Source organism: Cydia amplana, chromosome Z (assembly GCF_948474715.1).
Source record: "Cydia amplana chromosome Z, ilCydAmpl1.1, whole genome shotgun sequence".
NCBI classification, from domain to species: domain Eukaryota; kingdom Metazoa; phylum Arthropoda; class Insecta; order Lepidoptera; family Tortricidae; genus Cydia; species Cydia amplana.
Window position 1 is genome coordinate 37748916 of NC_086096.1, and position 24027 is coordinate 37772942.

General features: G+C 38.9%; 3 protein-coding genes across 3 annotated transcripts; 2 read left to right on the forward strand and 1 right to left on the reverse strand.

Moving 5' to 3' along the window:
* Positions 1-480: 480 nt before the first annotated feature.
* LOC134661579 (surfeit locus protein 4 homolog) lies at positions 481-9506 on the reverse strand. The gene is made up of 6 exons (XM_063517708.1): positions 9346-9506; positions 5044-5205; positions 3663-3764; positions 2771-3001; positions 1635-1814; positions 481-1254 (listed from the first exon to the last, which is right to left on the reverse strand). The coding sequence occupies exons 1-6, from the start codon at positions 9394-9396 to the stop codon at positions 1168-1170; spliced, it is 813 nt and encodes a 270-aa protein (XP_063373778.1). The 5' UTR covers positions 9397-9506; the 3' UTR covers positions 481-1167.
* Positions 9507-9951: 445 nt separating this feature from the next.
* LOC134660772 (ubiquitin-like protein 5) lies at positions 9952-10837 on the forward strand. Its single transcript, XM_063516561.1, has 2 exons — positions 9952-10314; positions 10697-10837. Exons 1-2 carry the CDS (start codon positions 10137-10139, stop codon positions 10738-10740), a joined length of 222 nt encoding a protein of 73 aa, XP_063372631.1. The 5' UTR covers positions 9952-10136; the 3' UTR covers positions 10741-10837.
* A 1673-nt stretch (positions 10838-12510) lies between these two features.
* On the forward strand, positions 12511-22892 carry LOC134660979 (pre-mRNA-splicing factor 38B-like). Its single transcript, XM_063516867.1, has 7 exons — positions 12511-12712; positions 12783-12908; positions 13682-13806; positions 14435-14570; positions 19238-19451; positions 21979-22109; positions 22705-22892. Exons 1-7 carry the CDS (start codon positions 12697-12699, stop codon positions 22878-22880), a joined length of 924 nt encoding a protein of 307 aa, XP_063372937.1. The 5' UTR covers positions 12511-12696; the 3' UTR covers positions 22881-22892.
* The last annotated feature ends 1135 nt before the right edge of the window (positions 22893-24027 follow it).

The window sequence follows — 24027 nt, forward strand, 5'->3', positions numbered from 1 at the left end:
CGATATCTCTGGTGGCCCAGTGAGATAACACGCTTACTATATTATAATACATATAATTAATACAAACCCTCGGGAATATCTATAAGCACAGACCTTAGTGTTAAATGAACATCTACATGAAAAGATTTTGAAGGGGCACAACGTAACAGTGAACTTAAGCAGGGAAGAGAAATACCTATCCCATAATTACTAAGAGAGTTGAGTGTAAGAGCTGGTTGAGTTGAGTTGAGTGGTAAGAGTTGAGTGTAAGTTTTACAAAAATCAACAGAAATTCGCTTAGCCGTTTAATGTGTTTAGGTACGTACTATATAAAATTTACTTTTATCAAAAAAAAAATAAACCTTCGCACACACCACCACAAAACTATGCAATACTGACAAAAACAAAAAATAAGAAGGCTTCGCCTCCATGTAAGAAGACAAAATGACATGGCTGTGTAACAGTAAGGTTGAGACCCAGTAATAATGGGGAGTGTTCGGAAATTGTGGTCATCGTCAACTGTGCCCACATTATTATTGTCGTCTCGTTAACTAATAATAATTACCCGCGCGTCGGCTATTGAAAATAGAATCTTATTCTCTTAATATTACAGTCGATTATGGAGCACCACCCGCGCGGGTTAGTCACAAAACATTAAGGAGCCGGCCGCGGCCGCATGATGGCCAGAACAAATGAACATGTCTAAGATTAAAACTCCTATAATATTACAGCCTAGGTTATTTCCAACAATTCCTTTACGATGCAGTCTTGCGTTATTCTAGCTATTCTGTTTCCTGAAACTATTCTGGACAAGGTGATGTTTGAACTTACTTAATGTCTGACTTGGACGCCGTAACCATCTTTTAGACGGCGTCGGCGTTTATACATAATTTCATAAAGGACCTAAAACTTAATGATATTGTGACCGGTAAATATACCGGTATCCCACAATGGTAAAATAAATCGCTTAGCTCAAAAAGGTTACAAAAAAGGGTTTAAAAATTACTAACACAGACATACCTTTCAGGATACAGGTAAAACACCGGTCCCTAATATTCACAAACACACTTTAAAGTTGTAGAGTGACGTTAACATCGACACTATTATATTTAATTGTATATATACAGGCGGCCGCGACGCTCCTTCGTCAACGTCATATCGCACCATGTAACGTCCATAACGCACTGCCTACCACTTTTTCTTGTGTTCGTCCATGCTCACGCCGCCGGGGCCCAAATAGACGATCATGAGCAGACCGCCGATCACCGATAGCGTCTGTAGACATATTTATAGCAATAAATAATATAAACCAATTTGTCAGTCAGTAACAACCAGGAAAACTATACTCATCCTTTTCTTTTGGGTGCTAGTACTAGTGTAAGACAAAGATAGTATGATTATCTCTATGTTTGAAATGAGACAGTCCTTTGACAAACTATACTACACTTCTACTCGCTCTATTCTCTTAAAAAAAAATAGCAACGTAAAGTAATATCTTAATTATAAATAAAATAAAAAATAAACTTTATCCCAGTTCTACAGTGATATTACAATATTATTTATTTTGACAGCTTTAAACGGTACCATATTGGCGTCCGGTACACTATGACTTTCTTAACACTAAAAAAGTTTGTTAAAGTGTTGTATGGTCTTACCTGGAAGAAGTCGTATTTAAGGAAGTCCCTGAGCGGCTTGTAGCTCGGCACCGCCCACCACGCGTTGTGGTACAGGTTGAGCACGGTGAGGACCAACACGAGCATGAGTGCAGACAACTTGGTACGGTACCCGATCGTTACCAGGACCATAAGGATGCTGCCGAGGATGTCTTGGATTATCTGAAATGGGAAGAAATGAAGTTAGATTCAAATAAACTTAAATTTAGTAGTAGGATCTCTTCATTTTACAATAAGGGTAAAGTACAGTCAGCATCAAATAGTTGATGGCAGTCAAAGTGGTTAAATATATTGCAACATCCTTAGTCCTATGGTAACAAAGGTGTGTTACAATATATTGGGCTGTCATTATATCGGATGATGCTGTGTAATTTATAAAAATTGAAGTTCAAAGGCGAACTTATCCCTATGCTATGAGGCATCCCGTCCTGGTAATCTTTAGGTAAATTAGTGAAAAACTCAAATTTCAGGTGTAATATTGCTCAATAGGCGTCTTGATTTTAGGCATTGTCATAGTGGTTTTATTTTGGAGTCTGCCTAGGGCTTGCAAACAGCTTAAAAATTGTTATATTTGTTTTTGTGTTTTTCACATCACTTTTTTCACTAAAGCCGTCACTTACACAAATTAGCTACATAAAACTCGCAATCTTAAAATAACACTTATTATTATTTCATCCAACGCAAGCCATGAATAAATTATAATTATCCAAAGTCGGACAAATTCGAAACTCTCACTGTTCAAACAAATTTGCTGTAGTACTACGTCACAACAACACTGACGTCACTCGCTTGACGTCAGAATAATTACCTGTCCAATACGTGGGTCGATCAACTTAATGAGACTTAATATATGTACGTCGCGTCGAGACACTAAAGGAAATAAGTTAAATCTTCGTGACACAAATGACAAATATATTGTCAAATACGACTGAAAATACAATTACTAGTGGCTATATGGGAACCGCAAAGACTCCGACATTAAAAAAAAAACTAATAGCCTAATCGACAAAAAAAAATCGCTACTTAAATGAACAACTATGGTGACTTTGGTTGTCTTACGTGCTCCGTCTAGTAGTTCAGGTTTGTGGGTTAACATCTCTTAGCACACTCCGCCTCACCTGTACGAATGACACCTCGAACCGCAGCAGCGTGATGAACATGAACGCGAGCAGGATCCTCCCAGCGAGCTGGAGGTACGTCTTCGGCTTGTTCTCTCCCAGGGACGGCACGCCGGCGAACAGGCTGCGGCCTTCGGCGCGGGCCTCTGCGAGCACTAGTAACAGGGCGCCGATGAGGGCGAGGTTACGGAGCAGGAATTGCATGTCCCATAGTATGCTGTAGGCGAATGTCTGGAAGGAAGGTTTCAATGTTAGATTAGCTTGAATATAAAATAGTCTTCTTAATATGTATGCTGTGTTTTAATCCCAGATACATTAATGACAGTTCTATAGACCAATTAAATTAAAATGTTTTGCGCCCGTTGTTCCAACTCGTTTAGGGACTATTGCACTAATTTGGTTCGGATGGAACCTCATACCTCAGGCAGTGCCGGCTCGAGCCCTTGATCAGGGTAGAGCGAAATCGGGTTTTGGCGCCCTTCGTTGAAGTTTTCAAGCGTATTTTGATCACCCGTCACACTCGCGTTTTTTAAAACTTTTTTTTTTCATTTGCCATTTTGGGCCCCCCTTGCCATCCGGCGCCTAGAGCGGCCGCTACACTCGCTCTACCCTAGATCCGGCCCTGACCTCAGGTATAGTGACACCGTCTACACTATACTTATACTGTTCGTTATTTGGACTAATATGTTTTGTACAAAATAAGTACACTTAATTACTATTATATAGTAATTATGAGTGCGAAGTTTGAGAATACTAATTAGGTTATAATTTAATTCGTAATTAATAACTACTTCCCCCAATACAACATTGGAAAAAAACACATTATTCATCAATAAACATATTTTATCAGAAAGTCAAAAGAAACTCAGTTTTCACACTAAAAATGACATACCTGAAGAACTACAATGAAGAAGAGCACACCGCAAGCGATGTCCACCTTCAGCCTCCCGAGCACCATTACGCATCCTCCGATCTGACCCAGCAGATTTATAATCTGTCAACAGAAAATATAGTCTCACATTTACACCATAATAATATTTACGCAAAACTATACTAAGTAAGTCTAGGTGTAGTCAATTAGTCATGTACGTTGACTAAAAATTTTCGGCGGCGGCGTTGTGGGAAAAAATCGGCGGCGGCGTTTTGGGAAAAAATCGGCGTCGGCGGTGGCGCGTTTTCGTCGTTCGTTTCTTTTGCTGAAAATTGGTGTATACATTCGAAAGTGGTACGTAATGTTTTAATTCTTTCTCTATTTAACCTACATTGTATACAGTTACTTATAGAAATATGGTTTACAACGATCTCAAGCGAATCGGTACAAATTGTATTTCATAAACTGTACTCTTTAGTTATTGTTAGGCGATCATTTGATTAATTCACTCGAGAGAGTGAACAATATTGAAGATATTAGATAGATAACAATAACGAAATATAAGAATATAATAGCGTGTTAAATCTAATCAACTTACAACAGAACGCCCGTATTAAGTAAATCAATGAAACTTAAATATTCGATTCATATTAAGGATCACAGATTAATAGATTACCCCTATTTCCAAAAATAGACATACTGCCCAAACTGACTCTCAATATTATATCGGACCACATCCGTTTTTATGGTAACAAAGGTGTGTTACGTCGTCATAATTATTATTTGGCCACTTTGGCCGTTACTATCTATTCGTTGGTCTTGCTTCAAAATCGTGGTGAATTAATGTTTCTTATCGGTAAAATACTTAACTATAATGAACGTCACGACTCAACTTCTATGGGATAATGAAATCAACAAACGAGAAATTAGAAAATGCAATCTATACACGAATTCTGTGCAATTTTGAGTTAAACGCGTCGCAACACTTATTTTCAAATAAAATTTGAAGTATAGTTGAGCCCCGCTAAGTTTTTATGCCAAGTGCTACGTCAAGTATAGGGTAAAGTTAGTACCTATAGGGATATGTAGGTAGACATTATTTCTGCCAAGTTTGTTCAAAATGTACGTGGCCAAAGTCTAACATTCGTCTAACTGAACATTGGGAGTCAACATCTTAGCAAGAACGGATAAAAATTGTCACTTAACATCGTGAACAATACTACGAACTACGATGGTCAAGATCAGAAGCCTAGCCAAGATGCCAATCGTTTGCACCATAGCGAACGAAACGCTAATGTCTCTCTGTCGCACACATGGAAGAGTGATAAAGACATTACCGTTTCGTTCGCTACGGTGCAAAAGATTTAGCATCATGGCCAGGCCCTCTGGAAAGATGACTCACCACAAACATGGTAGCGAGGAACTTGCCGCAGCCCCACGACATGTCCATGTAGTCCCTCTGCTCCGACCACTGGAACCACATGCGGAGGCCGTCCTCGAGGAAGGTGCTGATGAGGCACAGCCTCGCCACCGTGGGCAGGACATTTTTGCCTTTGCGTATCACCTGGTAAAAAAAAGCAAAAACTAAAATATCGTAGTTGTCTAGAAATCCAGTTTAAAACCTCCAGTCTTGCACCATGTAAAAATGCAGCCTCCAGATTCAAAAAAGAAATAAACGGTACATTACAGCGTGTGTCAACATAGTATTGCGTAGGTACCTAATAATGACCTTGACTTGCCATTAGGAAATCCAAGGCAACATCATGACTATTAACAAACGACACAAGAAATTACACGTTGAAATGCCAATTAAGTAATACTGATAAAAAAATACTGTCACATAAGCATGATACACGACATTTATCTTATCCTCAGGTAATAGAATAAATGTACATTTAAATGTGTAACTAACAGTTTTATATCGTATTTAATCAAGGTTAGGTATATGATAAAGCGTGGTGACCCAATCATTGACTATAGTTCGTTTTTTTAGCATTAGAAAAAAGGTAAATAATCTTGACGCGTCTTTTATTGAAATTTATTGAAAAACGCTTTTTAGACTAGATTTGAGGCAAATTCGCATCAGCGGCATCGCAATGGAACAAATAAACAGATTATCTATCTATCAATGGGGTAACAAGGGGTGTATTTGCATTTGTCCCCGCCGGGCACACGTATGGTGGCGATCACGTGGGGTGAAAATTAAAACGCCTATAGTTCGTTTTTTTTTAGCATTAGAAAGAACTTGAAAGAATGTAAGCGATTTAGACATGTCTTTTAATTGAAAACCACTTTTTAAAAATCAATAACAAGTACTTATGAAAGCAGAAGACTATAAAAGATAGTATTAGATTCATTATTGTTACATATTTACCGTAACTTATTTTTAAAATGTGTTTTTCAATTAAAAGACACATCAAGATTGTTTACCTTATTTCTAATGCTAAAAAAAACGAAGTATAATTCCCATCTGTGCCCAGCGGGGACAAATGATAATTCACCCCGATTTCTTGTCGTTCAAAGGGTTAACGATTACATACATCGGTCAACAACAGTAATTTTGCCTTAAACGTTTTGTCACAGTGTTTGAGATAAGAACGAAAATATGTGCCATTTACTATACAATTGGTTTAAAATTCTTGACTTTTGACCGAGTCAATTAGGGCTCATTTAGACGATGCGAGAACTCGCATGCGAGTTTCATTACATTGCGGGTTTTGATCGGTCGGTTGAATTGGACGTAATCAACAGTCCGCAATGTGGCTAAAATCGCATGCGAGTTCGCGCGCCGTCTAAAACAGCCCTTACGGTCGAGATCATAAATATGTATACATTTTTTCACCTTATTGCAATGGCTTAAGGTGAAGAATGTATTCATATTTATAAACTCCACTGTATTTAGATATCCATTTGTGATTCAATTACGCGGTTATGTGACATCCTGGTCTTAGGGTCTGTACTGTGCTCTGCTCACCGCGTTTTTTTAACGCGCAGAGTCCCCAGCAAGCTCGGTTCTCCATACAAACGTAGTTTCGCTCTCATTTTAAAATGACCAGCTAGATTGCTCTTACAATACGATAAGGTAATGTCCTGTAATTAGTTTATGTAGCTTCAGATATAGTTAAAAAAATACAGTGAACTTCAGTTTTCATACAAAACTTGTTATTGCTATATTTAGATTGTTTTATAAACTGGACCTACTTAGAAACTAATTACAGGACTAGATATACCTCATGTTATTGTATGTGCAAGGGCTCATTACATAGTTTTAAAATCCAACACGTAGTTTTAAAATGACAAGAAACACCGTTTGTATGGGAAGGTAAAACTCGGCCGAGCTTGCCGACTTGCCGACTCCTAGAACGCGCGTCGACAGCGTGTTTTTCATTCCACGGAGCAGGGGTCTACCGCGAAGACCGTGCGGGGATCTTTCTCTTTTACTCTCATTACGACATAATTAAAGTGATAGAGAATAATGCCCGTAATTGACGAACTTCGATTTTCGCGGTTATAGCCCAGTTTGTAGCGATACGTACGAGCGCGTGTTTGCAACTTTGCAGTAGCACTGATATACGCACGCGTCGCCTGCACGTCTTTTTACGGCGTATCGATACCAACGAGCGTCAAGGCGCGTTAAAAAAACGCGGCGTGCATAAGTTCTAACAGAACGTAGTGTGCAAAGGTCTACAAGCTGAGTCTGGGCTATAACTACGAAAAGAATGCCTCAATTTGTACTCTATTTGTGTAAATATGTGCAATAAAGTTTAAACTCAATTCCCTTACCAGGATTTGAAGCCGGATAAAACCAACCACTTGCAGCAAACTATTAAGATTATACATTGAAATTTCAATTGTCATTAATTTGGACTAATTTAGGTGTAGAATTGACATCTACCTGCATGCCTTTCCAGTTTGAAAAATAATATAGGGACCTCATACTATTGTCACTGGGACAAGGTACAAAATGGTATTGAAATAAAATTTCTTGGCCGTATATATATTGGCAACCATAGGTACCCCTTTCCCTTTGTTTAACAAATGCTTGTTAATTTTGTATATATAATTATGAAAACCATGCCATTATAATACTTGCTTGTTATGGTTTTCATCTATAAACATAGGAAATGTGTACATAAGTTGTTATACTATACAGTATTTTTAGTTACCAAGTACATTTACTGTCCACTGTTATGTATGTGTAGGTATTTGCCAACATTATTAACATAAAGAGAAAGTTGCCTGTGTGGTACTACCTCGATTATTGCTCAATTTTCACTGAATATGTACCACTATTTATTACTTAAATGTATGTATTTTCTCTGTAAGGAACATATTGACATAGGATACATTGTTAACGGATTTTGAAAGACTTGAGTTTATTAAGAAAAATATTTTTTGTCATAAATTTCATTTTTGATACAAGATTTTATTGCTGACTGTACTTTTCCTTCAACAGGCAATTAATACTCATTGAGACAATTCTAACAAAGCCAAACACAATTAGGTTGCATTGCCTGCATCAATCATCAGATCAGCTTGATTATACCATAATATTTCAATCCAACTTACATATGTATGTGAAGCTGAAGTTAAATAACTTGCACTTAATGTTATAATCTATGTTATTCTTAATTTAGTTTTTAATTTTATTATAAGTTGTACTTAGTTTATTTTTAACTTTAGTTTTTAATTTTAGATTGTAATTGTATCTGTTGTTACATGAATAAATTACTCCTTTTGTTGACTCATGTCAATGAATTGTAATATTATTTTGAGTCATAAAGATTCTTTAAACCTAAGTTTCAGCTAAATCCAATATTGGGAAGTGGATCTAATTAAGCTTGCAAGATTTGACCCAAACATACATTGCATGTTAAATAAAAGCTTGTAATAAATACCATAGTCTGCTTAAAAGTACTTTTACATTTTCTAAACATTTTGCTTTCTAAGCCAAGGAAATGGCTCGCCTAGTGCATGGTATGAGCTAGACTGGTGGAATAGTGATTTTTCAATTGTTTTTAAAATAGATTTTTAGTAGTTTTTGCTTGTCTCACTCTCATGAAAGAGAAAGTGATAGTAATTTAAGTCTCACTGATCTACAGGTGTGGCTGACTGCTATGTTTAGTGTTAAGCAATAAACATCAAGCGACAAAGTCATTGGTACTCTGGAAATGGCATAGTGATGAAACATAAATGTCAAACTACCTACATTTCGCATTTACGTAACAGTGAAAGTTATCAATGTTGCATCCTTAACGAGTTTCCTGAGAAATCGAGCGAAAGGATCAACTTTTTAGAGAACTTTTTTTGACAGTATAAAAAATACATGTTATTTTGTCTGTGGGCTTAACTTTTTAAACCAACATACTTTGGCTAAGCTGCAATGTGACATCAATTATAATTAACATTGTGATTTATCAGTTTATACGTGAATCCAATGAAAAGATAAGTAGGTTAAAAGGGGCAACATCTGTAAGCCCGAATGTAATGTCGACGCAGAACGCTATGCAATTCGCTGATATCTTTTTGGCACACGCAGCAAAACGTGCCGGAACTATTTTTATTATTTACATTCATAAATCCGTGCAACAGGGTGCGAGCCAACAAGAAAAAGTTCGGTGACGTGACAGAACCAATCCAAAGTACGAACCGTCTTAGGACTAATTGTTATAATGAAACAGCCCGAAAAAAAGCGGGTCCTCACCTGATCTGCAACATCTTCCGCAGTAGAAACGTATTCATTTGGAATTTGCATTTTCCTCGGCGTATTCACAACCACAATGTCCACATTCACTGAAAAGAAATTCACTTCACTGACTTCTTACTGTCGCTGTCGCTGCGAGTGACGTGTGGATAGTTGGAAGACCCTTCCTGTTCATGTACCTGACTTTATAACTTTATTTATGACATCATTGACATTGTCGTAAATTTGTATATTGTATCAACATTTTTTAATCATCTATATGAAATATTTGTTGTAATATTTATTATATGAACTAATTTCAACATTATTTAAAGTTTCTCAATTGGGATGTGACGTCAAAAGAAGGTAAAAAAATACGAGCGTTTTGATTTAACAAAGTAATGTAGTGAAAGTGAAAACTTTACAAAAAATAATGAACCTTAAGTGCAGGTTATTTTTACAACATACATAAATTTATACCACAAAATCATTTTTATATGCTAATAATCCGCTTATTATTGAATAAAATAACTTATACGTAATTCTGGTAAAGCTAAGACACAAGTAAAAAGTATGATGATTTATGATTTGTAGCAATATCTAAACGCCCACATCTGTTGTCAGACGACATCCATGTCGCTGCAAGTTTTATTATTATTGTATTGTTGATATAGCGAAACGTATTAAATAGCGAAAAGCACAGTTAAATAAATACTGTCACGAATAATCTTAGCTGTAAGTAAAACACAACATACATAAAACTTACTACTAGAAAACAACCTAGCTAACGTTGTTTTGTGTTGTCCTAGAAAATGCTAGAAGTAACTTGCAACGATCGTCTAGGGAAGAAGGTGAGGGTGAAATGCAATCCCGACGACACCGTCGGGGACCTCAAGAAGCTGATTGCCGCGCAGACCGGCACGAGATACGACAAGATAGTTCTGAAGAAATGGTACACCGTGTTCAAAGACCACATCAAACTATCGGATTGTATCCTTTTTATAGTATTTCTTTACTTTTCAGTTCCCAAGTACGTTTAGTGACCAGTGACTATAACAAATCATTATGCTTTTAGCCGCAGAGTTGAAACATAGAATGAGATAGCATTGCTTGAGATTTGAGATAAAACTGACATACTCATTTATCAGGTTTGAGCGATTCACCGCTCACTGCTCACCCTTGAGTTGTGAATTTGCGTCGCACATAAACATGAGGGAATCAGTTTGTTATGAAATCACAGTTTCACTTTAGCAATTTTACCTCTGTCTTTTTACTTTGTGATTGATAATTTCTCCAAAACTGACTCACAGGTATTAAGTTGTGGGTTTATACTTTTTATACAGCCAAAATATTTTCTTAACTCTGTACACAGATGAAATCCACGACGGGATGAACCTGGAGCTCTACTACCAATAAGTCCATAATCAACATTACTTTTAAGTTAACTTTAAATGTATCTATAATCTATGTTCTTTATACCTGTAGAATTACTTTAATAATATAAATTAACTGATGAAGATACTCTTTTATTTCATCCCCAATTTAGGCAGTAAGGTGTATTCGGGCAATTCCGAAAGGAGTGATTTTGTAATGGTTTTTGAGATTACGCATTTTTCGAAATTACTTGAATACAACGTTATATTACTTTAACATTAATAAATAAATTATGTTTATTTAGCTGTCCAGAGGCCTATCAAAAATTGAATTTGTCTTGGCAACTATGTCTGGGCGGCTACACCAACTTCTAAAAAAATGCCTAGTTAATCCTGTAAAGATGAAAAGTTTGAAGCCTTTGTTTGCCTTCCCAACCCCAGGCTTCTTTAGGGTGCGTAGGTAGCAGCGTACGCAAAAATCCAGGGCAACGCTGTGCTAGGAAGAAGACTTTGTCATATTTTAATTCGTTTGTGGTGACCATTCCGACTGAACATCTAGCGACCTTCACCAAGGAGGAGTTTTGGCCGAAGGGTGTCAAGTTTCGGCGGTTCCGCGGCCGGTTCCCTGACACTGCGGGGTTGCGTAATGCATCGCAATCATAATGTGTTTTTTAGTGTTTAGTTATATTTTTATAATATGTATGCTAGTTTTAAGGTATTTATGTATGGGCCACTAGTTGCCTGAAATAAATGATTTCATTCATTTCATTCATTCATTCATATTTACTAGTTTTACTTTTACTACTAATTAGCCGCAAGATTTATACAGAAACCGCAAACAATGACATGGTGGTAACAATTTAATAAAACAAGAATTTAAACTAATAGATTTAAGGGTAAACTAAAGCTGGTCAAGCAGATCTTGTCAGTAGAAAAAGGCGGCAAATTTGAAAAATGTAGCTCGAAGGGATATCGTCCCATAGAACATTTGAATTTCGCGCCTTTTTCTACTGACAAGATATGCTTGACCAATACCATGCCAATACCTCTAAATCTTTCTTTTGAAGTTTGAGAAGACTGCCGTTATAATAAACTAGACCAAAAACTTAGTAATAATCGATTATTATGAAATAGTCGATTCGATTGTACTGCCATCGATAGAAACCCCTTGAATGTCTAGCTTTAGCGAAATGGGGTAATTTTTAGGGTTCCGTAGCCAAATGGCAAAAAACGGAACCCTTATAGATTCGTCATGTCTGTCTGTCTGTCCGTCTGTCTGTCCGTCCGTATGTCACAGCCACTTTTCTCCGAAACTATAAGAACTATATTGTTGAAACTTGGTAAGTAGATGTATTCTGTGAACCGCATTAAGATTTTCACACAAAAATAGAAAAAAAAACAATAAATTTTTGGGGTTCCCCATACTTCGAACTGAAACTCAAAAAATTTTTTTTTGATCAAACCCATACGTGTGGGGTATCTATGGATAGGTCTTCAAAAATGATATTGAGGTTTCTAATATCATTTTTTTCTAAACTGAATAGTTTGCGCGAGAGACACTTCCAAAGTGGTAAAATGTGTGTCCCCCCCCCCTGTAACTTCTAAAATAAGAGAATGATAAAACTAAAAAAAATATATGATGTACATTACCATGTAAACTTCCACCGAAAATTGGTTTGAACGAGATCTAGTAAGTAGTTTTTTTTTTATACGTCATAAATCGCCTAAATACGGAACCCTTCATGAGCGAGTCCGACTCGCACTTGGCCGCTTTTTATTTACATCTGGCAACACTGGACATGGTTTGTCTATGTTTCCGGTTTGAATCGTTCGCCGCCATTACTGCATAACGTCATGTCAACCGTGCGTGTGTAGTCAAGACTCAAAATTGTACAACCCTCATTAATTGTATTATATTGATTGATTTCGTCTTTGAAACATTTAGTTGACACGGTGCTATAGACTATTCACAACAAGTTTTAACGATAAGTATATTACAATGTCTGAAACTGAAGGTAGATATCGTACCGATTCACCGAATGAGAATGTTTGTTGTTTGATGCTTTAACGTGACGTGATTTTCAGATCAACAGCAAAAGGCTGCGAAGACGAGCAAACAGCACAACGTACTACCAATATGGGGTAGTCAGGAAACCATGAATTTGAACCATTTAATATTAGCTAATATTCAAGGTTCGAGTTACTTCAAAGGTAGGTAAGCAAACATAACGACGCAGTGGAGTTTCGACAATAAAACGAATATTTTTTTTTTACTTTCACTTTAGTATTCGGTAAACATTTATTTCTTTACCCTTTATAGGGCACAATAGGAAAAATTACCACCCTACAATATCATCATTCTGTATTTTGTTCATAAGTAATATTTTTAATACAAGTTGGCTTTTCGTCTTATAGCAATGAAATTATGATTATTATTTACTTGCTACAATTAGTCCTGAAGCTTCTGTCTCTCCGATATTTCATCAATTCGGTTTACGCATTTGACCAACAAAATTACTTTCATTTATTATAACTTTTTCATTGCTTAAACCAGGAGTGTCCAAATGCTTATTTGGCATGCGAATAGCCAAATTTCGTAATTGCCACATGAAAATTTTTCGGAAAAGTTCTCATTTTTGTATAGAAACCTAAAATTTTCATTACCAAAATGAAAGTTTCCTTTGTTTCCTGTGAAACTTCTGATATTTCTGAGAGCTTATTATATTTTTGGGAACTTTCCCCCACTTGTTAATTATCTGTAAATATAATGATGAGGCTAAATTAATCCCTTTGACCGCCAAGGACGTCAATTGTCGCGCGCGGCTGCAGCCCAATATCAACCTACGTGCATTCTGGCAAGGTTCACAATGACGCGTCGGGCACGATAGGTGTGGCATTCAAAGGGTTAAATGAACATATAGATTTTAAGCAACTTAGGGGCTCCCGCTCAAATCAGCCCTTTCTAACCACCATCATGTTTCCAGTTCACTTGTTCAAGCTGAAGACTTACCACGAGGTGGTGGACGAGATCTACTACCAGGTGAAGCACCTGGAGCCCTGGGAGCGGGGCAGCCGGAAGACCGCTGGCCAGACGGGCATGTGCGGCGGTGTGAGTATGAGTATGAATCTAACATTTAGTTTATAAGTTAATTGATATGGCTAAGCTCCATCCCACTAACCCGGGGTAACCGGTTAAACAGTTAACCCAGTGTCAAATTGTACTGGTAACCATGGTAACTCCAGGTTAGTGGGATGGTGCAAGTGGCCCTAAGAGAATAGTGGAAGACATACATAAGTAAACTCCAGTTTTCTCCCTGAATAAGATTGACTTTGCTTGATTATTATAAGAGGGAGAGAGAAAACAAATTTCTCATTGCTATGGTTAATTATCCAGCTCTGATGATTCATTTGAAGACAAGTTGCTTTTCTCGAAAATGCAATCTAATTTGAACCTTAATTCGGAATTCTATTGGCGCGTATGTGCTCTATGTGTATGTGTATAAAGCCCCGTCTCCATATCGCGCGGCAAGCTATCGAACATTGGCTGGTTAGCCAATGTTCGATGTTTTGCCGCGCGATATGGGGACGGGGCTTAAGGTTTAACGACTATCGTCGATTCTCGAAAGCTGACGACTGACTGAAAAATTTGACAGTTCAGTACAAATCGCGCACCAGCTCATATGAATCCACTATAGACAAAGTGGTGATTATAAAGTCAATAACATATATATCACCAGGTCCGCGGCGTGGGCGCCGGCGGTATCGTCTCAACCGCCTTCTGTCTCCTATACAAGCTGTACACCCTGCGTCTGACCAGGAAGCAGGTGAACGGCCTGCTGCAGCATACAGACTCGCCGTACATTAGAGCGCTGGGTAAGTTTAACATACTCATGTTTAAAAAAAATAAAAAAAAAATAAAATAAAATATCTTTATTTCAGAAAATTAAAAATTCCATACAATATTGTTAGTAATACATTACAGCTACATGTTAGTAAGTACAATAAAATTAATCATTAACATAACACAACATTTTGACAATGAGATCAAGATTTATAATAAAATTATAAAATTAAAATAAAATTAAAATAAAATTATAAAATTAAAATTTAAGACGAAAGTGGCCGACCAAACTGGCAGTGTTCAGATAATTGAGGTTCTACCTCAAAAGGAAATAAACGGAAGCCTTATAGGATCCCTCGTGTGTCTATCTGTCCTACCATTCCCGCCCCCTTTATCTCCGAAACTACTGGGTCTAAAATTTTTCAAAAACAAAATAGTTCTTTACCTATGGATGACTGGAAAATGTATTAGAAATATGCAGTCAAGCGTGAGTCGGACTTATGTACGGAATCCTTAGAACGCGAGTTCGACTCGCACTTGCCCGGTTTTTTTTATGATCCAGGCTCTACAAAATGACTACCAACAAACAGGTGGAGATTCTTTGTGAAAAATGTGTACTGTTATTGATTTTCTAAGGTTAAAATTTCATGTTATTTTCTCATGGCTCCTCTACACGATGGGCCACCGCTCAACCGCTGGCCACTCCAAGGGACGCAGTTATGCGTTAGAGGCAGGGCTCGGAACCGGTTTTTTTTGTAAAACCCAAAATAGCCCAGTATTTTTAATTATTTTATGCTCTTTACGTCGACATGAATCATGTATTTAGGTAACACCTTCATATTATTAGATTGTCCCATTAAAAATTAAATAATAAACCAAAGAACGAAAAAGAACGAAATAATACCGGTATTTTTTGTATGAAGAAAAAACCGGTTCCGAGCCTTGGTTAGAGGGAGCAAGTGATATTGCTATCTCATTCTACCGCATGGCTGCGCGTCCCTTGGAGTGGCCGGCGCTGGCCCATTGTGTAGAGGAGCCATCAAAGACCGCTGGACCGGTTGGGTTCGACGAGGACGATTCATAAGTGCTTGTTGCTAGGCCTACATGAATAAAGTATATTTTGACTTTGACTTTGGGTAATAAAATTCTTAGATTGAAAGGATATTTGTTCTAGTTGGTCCCATTGTCGCGAAATGTTAGGTATTTTGGAGAAATCGTATAAACTCTTTAAACATTATTTATAGGAATTTTAGTTGTTTGGAATTTTTATGTAGTAACAATTCGCAATTTCCCAACAATATTTTACTTTCCCTGTAATTTTTCTTGTTTATTCGTTAGTAATAGTATATATGTATATATACTCTGCTTAGTACATAATTCATTTCAAAACAAGTTCTTAGTGGCTTATATTCAGTGAGCGTAAATGACGTCATAGTTGCATTATATTTGTATTTGTATGACTTGGCCATCGCACGGCTGCATAGTGACATAAGGATCATCGTCACCTATTAAAAATAATTCTAATTGAACATAACGCTAGCGCTAATTGCAGTTTGAGCATTACACATATTTACGAGTACGGTACGAGTAAAGCATTATGACTGTGTGATTGCCAAGTCATTATATGTATTACAAATTAAAGATATCTTATTGATACGGATTTAACACCCCCTGGCACTGATTAAAATAACCGACTTGGTTTCACATTACATCTCAAAACTTTTTGTAGTAAAAGCGTTGCGAGACTTGCACCTTTTTACATGTAATGTTTTAATGAGATCTCATCTCTTTTTGTAGGCAGTCCTTCTTTTCGGGTACCCATACTATGTATACACATATCATAACTAAACACATCTTCATTCATACTCACATCGTACATCGTAGTGTACCTTTACTTTACCTACTATTTGTAGGAACTGCAACAGTAACTTTGTAATAGCATATATTTATATGGGATTACAAACTTACTTATGCAGTTCTTAGTTATTTAAATCGTGACTGATATTGCAATATTTTTAGGTTTTCTATGACTTGATAAGCTGAAAACTACTTATGTTCAAAATTTTAAGCTTGTGGGTATGCTAGAAGTATGAGATCGAGTATGATGATCGGTGAGTGAGTGAATGAGTGTGTGTCAGTGTCGAAACTAAGGAACTTTGACGTACAATAATTCTTAAACTACAAGTTCAGATTGAATGTTTTTGAGAATATATCTAACGCATGTTAAGCCCTATATGTCACTGAAAATTAAGGGTTTTAGCTTCAGCCAGCACAAAATTACTGGACGTCGAAAATGGCCTGAATCGCTTCGAGAAAAGGATGGTACGGCCGTGCCTCTTTGTTTTGCTCGACTTGGCGGGGTACTACCGTACCCCCAGATAATGTTGTAGAGTCATGCATAAGCAATATGTTTTATATATCATATTCATTGCCTTGCGAACGTCATTCTGCTGCAATTCTGTATCAAATTGTAATGATTAGCATCCTGTACAATTGTTTGTGGTTACAAACAAGCGTGCGGCCCTCCTGATATACTTAGCTATCCATCATTAAGAGGAAAAGGGGACGACAGCTTCGCCATACTAACGTAGCCCCCATTTTCCTTCCTGGATATTTGGTGCCTTTCATCCCTTGGTTAACAATATACTATTGCTCGCTAGCTACCCTTAAGCCCCGTCTCGATATCGCGCGGCAAACCATTGAACATTGGCTCGCGCGGCACCGCGTGCAATGGATACCGGGCTGCCGCGCGAGCCAACTCGATGCGCCCGGTATCCATTGCGCGCGGCTGCCGCGCGAGGCGCGAGCCAATGTTCGATGGTTTGCCGCGCGATATGGAGACGGGGCTTTAGATATTGTCGTCTATTTCGAATGTACCGACTTTATGTTTTAATACCATCCTATGTAAAAATGAACATGGACGCAATAAAGATAAATGGATACACCAAGGCCTCTGCGAATGTGAACCATGTTAATGTTACTTATTTAAATCTTATTTGTGGCTCTCCTACATACTAGCTTCTGTCCGCGACTTCGTCTGTGTGGGATGTTAATGATTATGATGATTGATTATGCGCGTGCGATAGAGATAGGAACGGGCGGGTTAATGTATGAAATTCTGCGTGCTTAGCATCCTTACTTTAGTATAAGTGAAGTTTTGGCCCTGGCGAATATATCTATATGCAGTGTGACTCTCGGGTCAAAAGATTTAGGGACAATTAGAATAGATAGACATCTCTATTGCATACTTCACTACACCTTATATACCTAACAATGTCCCCCGCCGCGTCTGTCTGTTTGTGTGTATGTAGGTATGTTCGCGATAGACTCAAAAACTAGAACGGATTTTCATGCGGTTATCAGTTATCACCTGTTAATAGAGTGATTTTTGAGGAAGGTTTAGGTGTATAATTTCATAATTTGTTAAGGTGTTGGGTAACCCGTGCGAAGCTATAATGGGTTGTTTCCTGTGTGTGTTGTACTGTAATAGACATATATTTGCTAGAAATGTGGTAGGTACATAAATAAGGTGTGAACATGCAATTTTGCGAGTTCAGCGCATTTCGCCAATAATCTAGGCATGCAAATTATGTTTTGTTTTAGCCTATATTATACTATAGAGCAATACTGAGCGTGTTTTAAACACCTAATGTACTTAATGTGTGAAATGCTTTAGCGAAAGAATCGTATTAATTACTGGAATTTCACACACTTCTGTAACTAAAGTACAGTCAAGTGTAAAAATATACTGCACACATATGTCCCATAGCTCCTATGTCAGCTAATTAAGAAATATGGCACATATTTTTGAGTAACTTATTGGCTACGTGCACGACTGTCACACAACCTACCATTCGCAACTAGGGGAAAACGTCAATTTACTACATCATATAAAACTACTCCAAAACTCAAAAACTACTCAATGGATTTTCACACGATTTTCATCTATCAATAGAGTGATTCTTGAGGAAGGTTTAGGTATATAACTTATTAAGGTTTTGTTTAAAATAGTTGAAATATGACTACGTTGTCGGAAAAAATCACGCTGGCTAGGAGCTTTAATCGAAAACGCTGCCTAATCCGTTTGAGCTATAACAGTAAGCGATAAAACATTGTATAAAAAATTAAAAATGTCATCTTATTTATTCATGACCATGGGGCCAACTATCAAGTATAAAATTTCAATTTTTAACTCACATTTATAGACGATATTGCGAATTTTTGTGAGTTAATATGTGTTCGCAAAAGTTTTCAATATTATATTTCATATTTTATTCTTTACTATAGGTATGACCTGTTTTTGTGGTAGTTATAAGGTCTTTCTATGATGGGTCATTTAATGAGCACGTTAGTAGATCGTTATACAACATTCCTTCTAAAAAACTGTGTTACTATTGTCCCCTGACTGAATAACAACAAGAAACAGTTGATCCACCCCACAGACAAGACATCCTCCAGATTGAGCATAGTAGCGCTGCCCCCTCTGCCACAAATATACGGTAGTTTTATTTTCGAGTCAGTGTCTTTGTGTGACGTCCGTGTCTTTGAACGGACCAATCACGGCACGGGACTCGCTCACCTCGTCCCCCGCACCCCAGTATTTTTGGCAGCATCGGTTTCATGAAATAATTGCTCTAAACTCCGTCTAGAGGATTCCTAGTCTATGATCCACCCTAATACTAACTTCGCCTTGTTCCAGGCTTCATGTATATCCGCTACACGCAACCCCCGGCCGACCTATTCGACTGGTACGCCGAGTACTTCGACGACGAGGAGGAGATCGACCCTCGCGCCGGCGGCGGCGGCACCACGACCATAGGGGCCCTGGTCAGACAGATGCTTATCAAGCTTGACTGGTTTAACACGCTTTTCCCGAGGATACCGGTGTCTATACAGAAGCAGATTGAGCTCAAGTAAGTTTATGTTCTTTCTCAAGGTACCACGGTCATAGGAGCCGACCATAGGAGCCCCGGTCAGACAGATGTTGATCAAACTTGACTGGTTTAGTGTCTATACAGAAGCAGATTGAGCTCAAGTAAGTCTATGTTCTTACTCAAGGTACCACGGCCATAGGAGCCGCGGTCAGACAGATGTTGATCAAACTTGACTGGTTTAACACGCTTTTCCCGAGGATACCAGTGTCCATACAGAAGCAGATTGAGCTCAAGTAAGTTTATGTTCTTTCTCAAGGTACCACGGCCATAGGAGCCGACCATAGGAGCCCCGGTCAGACAGATGTTGATCAAATTTGACTGGTTTAACACGCTTTTCCCAAGGATACCAGTGTCCATACAGAAGCCGATTGAGGACAAGTAAGTTTATGTTCTTTCTCAAGGTACCACGGCCATAGGAGCCGACCATAGGGGCCCCGGTCAGACAGATGCTGATCAAATTAGACCGGTTTAACACGCTTTTCCCGAGGATACCAGTGTCTATACAGAAGCAGATTGAGCTCAAGTAAGTTTATGTTCTTTCTCAAGGTACCACGGACCATGGCCATAGGAGCCCCGGTCAGACAGATGTTGATCAAACTTGACTGGTTTAACACGCTTTTCCCGAGGATACCAGTGTCCATACAGAAGCAGATTGAGCTCAAGTAAGTTTATGTTCTTTCTCAAGGTACCGCGGCCATAGGAGCCGACCATAAGAGCCCCGGTCAGACAGATGTTGATCAAACTTGACTGATTTAACACGCTTTTCCCGAGGATACCAGTGTCCATACAGAAGGTCCATACAGAAGCAGATTGAGCTCAAGCTCAGCTAAGTTTATGTTCTTTCTCAAGGTCGGTACAGTGTAAAAAGTAACAGTGGACCGACGCCTTGGATGTTAGCGTAAACGCCGAGACCGCACAAGAACACAGTAGGGTTGTCACAGTTACACAACTGCCCAACACTTGCACTTGACTTACTATAAGACACGCTAGCCCTGTAAGTAGTACCGAGCTTCTAAATATGGCGATGTATGCAGCTCGGGTGCGCGCGACCTACCCCTCGCACCCCGCACGATTGCCCTGTCTAGCTAGACGGCTTCGTGGAATTACTGTATTGTTTAATAGACTACTACTAGCGACCCCCCCGGCTTCGCATGCGTTAACAAATTGTACTTAAACCTTCCTCAAGAATCACTATTGATTCGTAGTTTTTGAGTTTATCGCGAACATATACACACAGACTGACAGACGCGGCGGGGGACTTTGTTTTATAAGGTGTAGTGATAGTGATTTCGGTACCATTACCATAGCAGCCTCGATCCGACAAATGCTAATCCAGCTTGATTGTAAAGCTTTGGTTTCCTCCGATAGCGGTGCCGTCATAAAGCGGCCGTCTCCATACAAATACTACGACATCCATATTTAGCCGTATTATTTAGTATGGAGACGGCCGCTATATGACGGCACCGCTATCCTAGGAAAACCGATCTTAACACGCTTTTCCCAAGGATACCAGTGTTCATACAGAAGCAGATAGCTCAAGTAAGTTTATGTTCTTTCTCAAGGTACCACAGCCATAGGAGCCCCGGTCCGACAGATACTTATCTTCAAGCTTGCTGTGTCCGAACTTGTTCGGTTCACCGTCTCATAGGGGACGCCATTAACCTCTCGAATCCCGGAACGCGGATCCGCGATAGTAGGTATTGAATTCTAATTATTAATTAATTAGAATTTAATACTTACTGCGCGGATCCACGTTCCGGCATTCAAGAGGTTAAACACAACGTGATCACTGCACGACGTCGCCGCTCCGCTCTGTGCACGCGTGATTGTACCGGTTTGTCGGAGCTGCAATGCGTTCGACACACGCACACGCGCACGTCACGCTAACGGTGTGTCATTTCTTATGGGGATTCTTAAGAGCCAACAGGAGCTAAGATTTAAATATTTTAGGTAAATATACCCGTCTCGCTAACGGAAGCGGCTCCTAAAACTAGTGCGATAAAGGCAAGGCGAAAAATCCTGCGTAAAAAATATCAAAAATCGAGGCTTCGTACTCGACTGTTTCCTCCTCCAAAACTTAACCAATCGTAACCAAATTTGGAAATCTAAATGATTATGACATTATCTGTGTCGGACCGTTTTGCTTTTTTGACTAATTGATGTCAGTTTTGAATAGCACGCCTCTCATTGCGGCATAGTCAATTAGGCCATTTTGGCCATTTTTGAAGGGCTCTAGCGCCTTAAAAAACAAAAATATCAAAAAAAGCAAAACGGTCCGACACAGATATTGACAATATTAATCTGTGTTGAAAAAATCATTGCTCTAGCTTCAAAACCCACGGAGGAAACAGTCGAGTACGTTTGTATGGAGAAATGACCACTCCTGTTGGCTCTTAATTTACAACGCAGCGGAACACGCAGCCGGTGTGGCCTGGTATTAAGCTAAAATGGAAAAACATTGAAAAGGCACGTGAATCGTCTTGTTATAATGAAGAAATGTACGCAGGTTAGGAGAACACAACAGGAACACAGCGCCAGCCAAGCCGGTGGCGCGGGCCTACAACCCGGGCAGGGCGGAGCCCGACCGGCGCGACCACGACGACCGCGACCGCCGGGATTACGGCGACGACAGGTACCATTCTTATTTTTCACATATAATACATTAACCAGTAGTAAACTCTATCCATCGGGTAGTCGCACTATATTTATAGACATGTTTGACTTCTAAATAAAAAAATAACTTCTGTTTTAAAAGGATTCTTTGAAATTCGACATGATGACAATGACATAGTCACACTTGTCATTGCAAATGCAGAGTTAGCTTGGTCCGACTCTTAAGCTCGGGACACTTATCCCACGTACGCAACGTATGCAATGCATTATGACATCTGCACCCTAAAATTTGTATGCTTAGAAACATACCTGTCATATATTTAATTAAACAAACGGGTCTACCGCGATATAATTTCATTGTTTTTACCTTTAATTCCGACGTTTCAAAACGTGTACAAAACGCGAGAGTTTAAAGTGTTATACCTGTCGTACGCAACGCAACGCATGACAAGTATGTTTCTAAGCATACAACTTTCAGGGTTCAGATTGCCATAATGCATTGCATACGTTGCGCATGTGGGAATCGTGGGATAAGTGTGTCCCTGCCTTTAATGTACAAAATTTTAGTGACTAAAATCTTCGAAATCGTCATTTCACTCTTACAGATCAAAAGACAGACAACGGGAGCCTCCAAAGCGCGACGACAGATCGCGCGAACGCGACCGCGAGAGGGATCGGGACCGCGACCGGCGCGACCGCGACAGGGACCGAGACCGTCGCGACCGCGACAGGGACCGGGACCGCAGAGACCGCGACCGCCACCGGTCGCGGTCGCGCGACCGCAGACATAGATAACGTGTAAAGAATAAAGAGTAATTGATACTGTTTTAGGTGTTGTTTTACTAGCCCAACCGCACCCTGATACCCTGATCATACCCATAGAGAAAAAAATACATAGAGTGCTCACTCCATACATCAGTTTTAGTACCAAAAAGACTATTAGCATCGAGTAGCGGAACTATCAGTACTGCTACTTGACAATAGATGTAGCACCGACCGGAAAGTCTTATCTCAACAGCATAAGACTTTCCGGTCGGTCCTACATCTATTGTCAAGTAACAGTACTGATAGTTCCGCTACTCGATGCTAGATGTAGACACTGAAATTAATAGCCTGAACTGATGTATGGAGTGAGCACTCTTACCCTATGCCTCTCGTGTCGAATGATGCTCCAAATGACCGTTCATTTTTATATGGAATATCTGTCTCGTAAAATGTTTTTGGACATTTTTTGGAAGTTACATTAATTTATTTCGAAATTTAACATTAAATAGTAAAAATAATGTAATTCTTTTTTAAATTAAGCTCAACCAAAAGTGACTGACGAAATGAATGAGTCAGGAACTGTCATTTTCATAGTGTCCTATATATTATAGCAGCGGTCGGCAACCTTTTAGCAGCCAAGGGCCACAGTAGGTAACGAAGTTGACTCGGGCCGCACTTTGTTAATATTTATGACTAGACATTGTCGTTTGTCAATATTGCATACAAAATAGCCAGGGAGGCTCGCGGGCCGCAAGTGACAGGTTCACGGGCCGCGGGTTGCCGACCGCTGTATTTGATTCATAGGCGGCTCATAGGTTACTCTTTGGGCACCATCATTCGATGCGAAAGGTACCTAGAAACAGATCGCCAACCGCGAACACCGAAGTTCGCAAATTTTGGGCATCTTTCTCTTTTACTCCAGTTAAGGCTGTGAGTGATAGAGATAGTTGCTCGTAATCTATAATTTTCGATTTTCACGGTTATAGGCCAGGGGTCGGCTAAATTTAATACTTTTGTACTAGATAAACGTTTGCGATCTTTAAAATTCCTAAAGTTGCAGAGTTATAGTCTGTTAAGCCGTCTCCATCAATAGAAAAAAGCGGCAAATTAAAAAAATTGGCGCGAAGGGTTTTCGTCTCATAGAAAATTTGATTTTCGCGCCTTTTTCTATTGACAA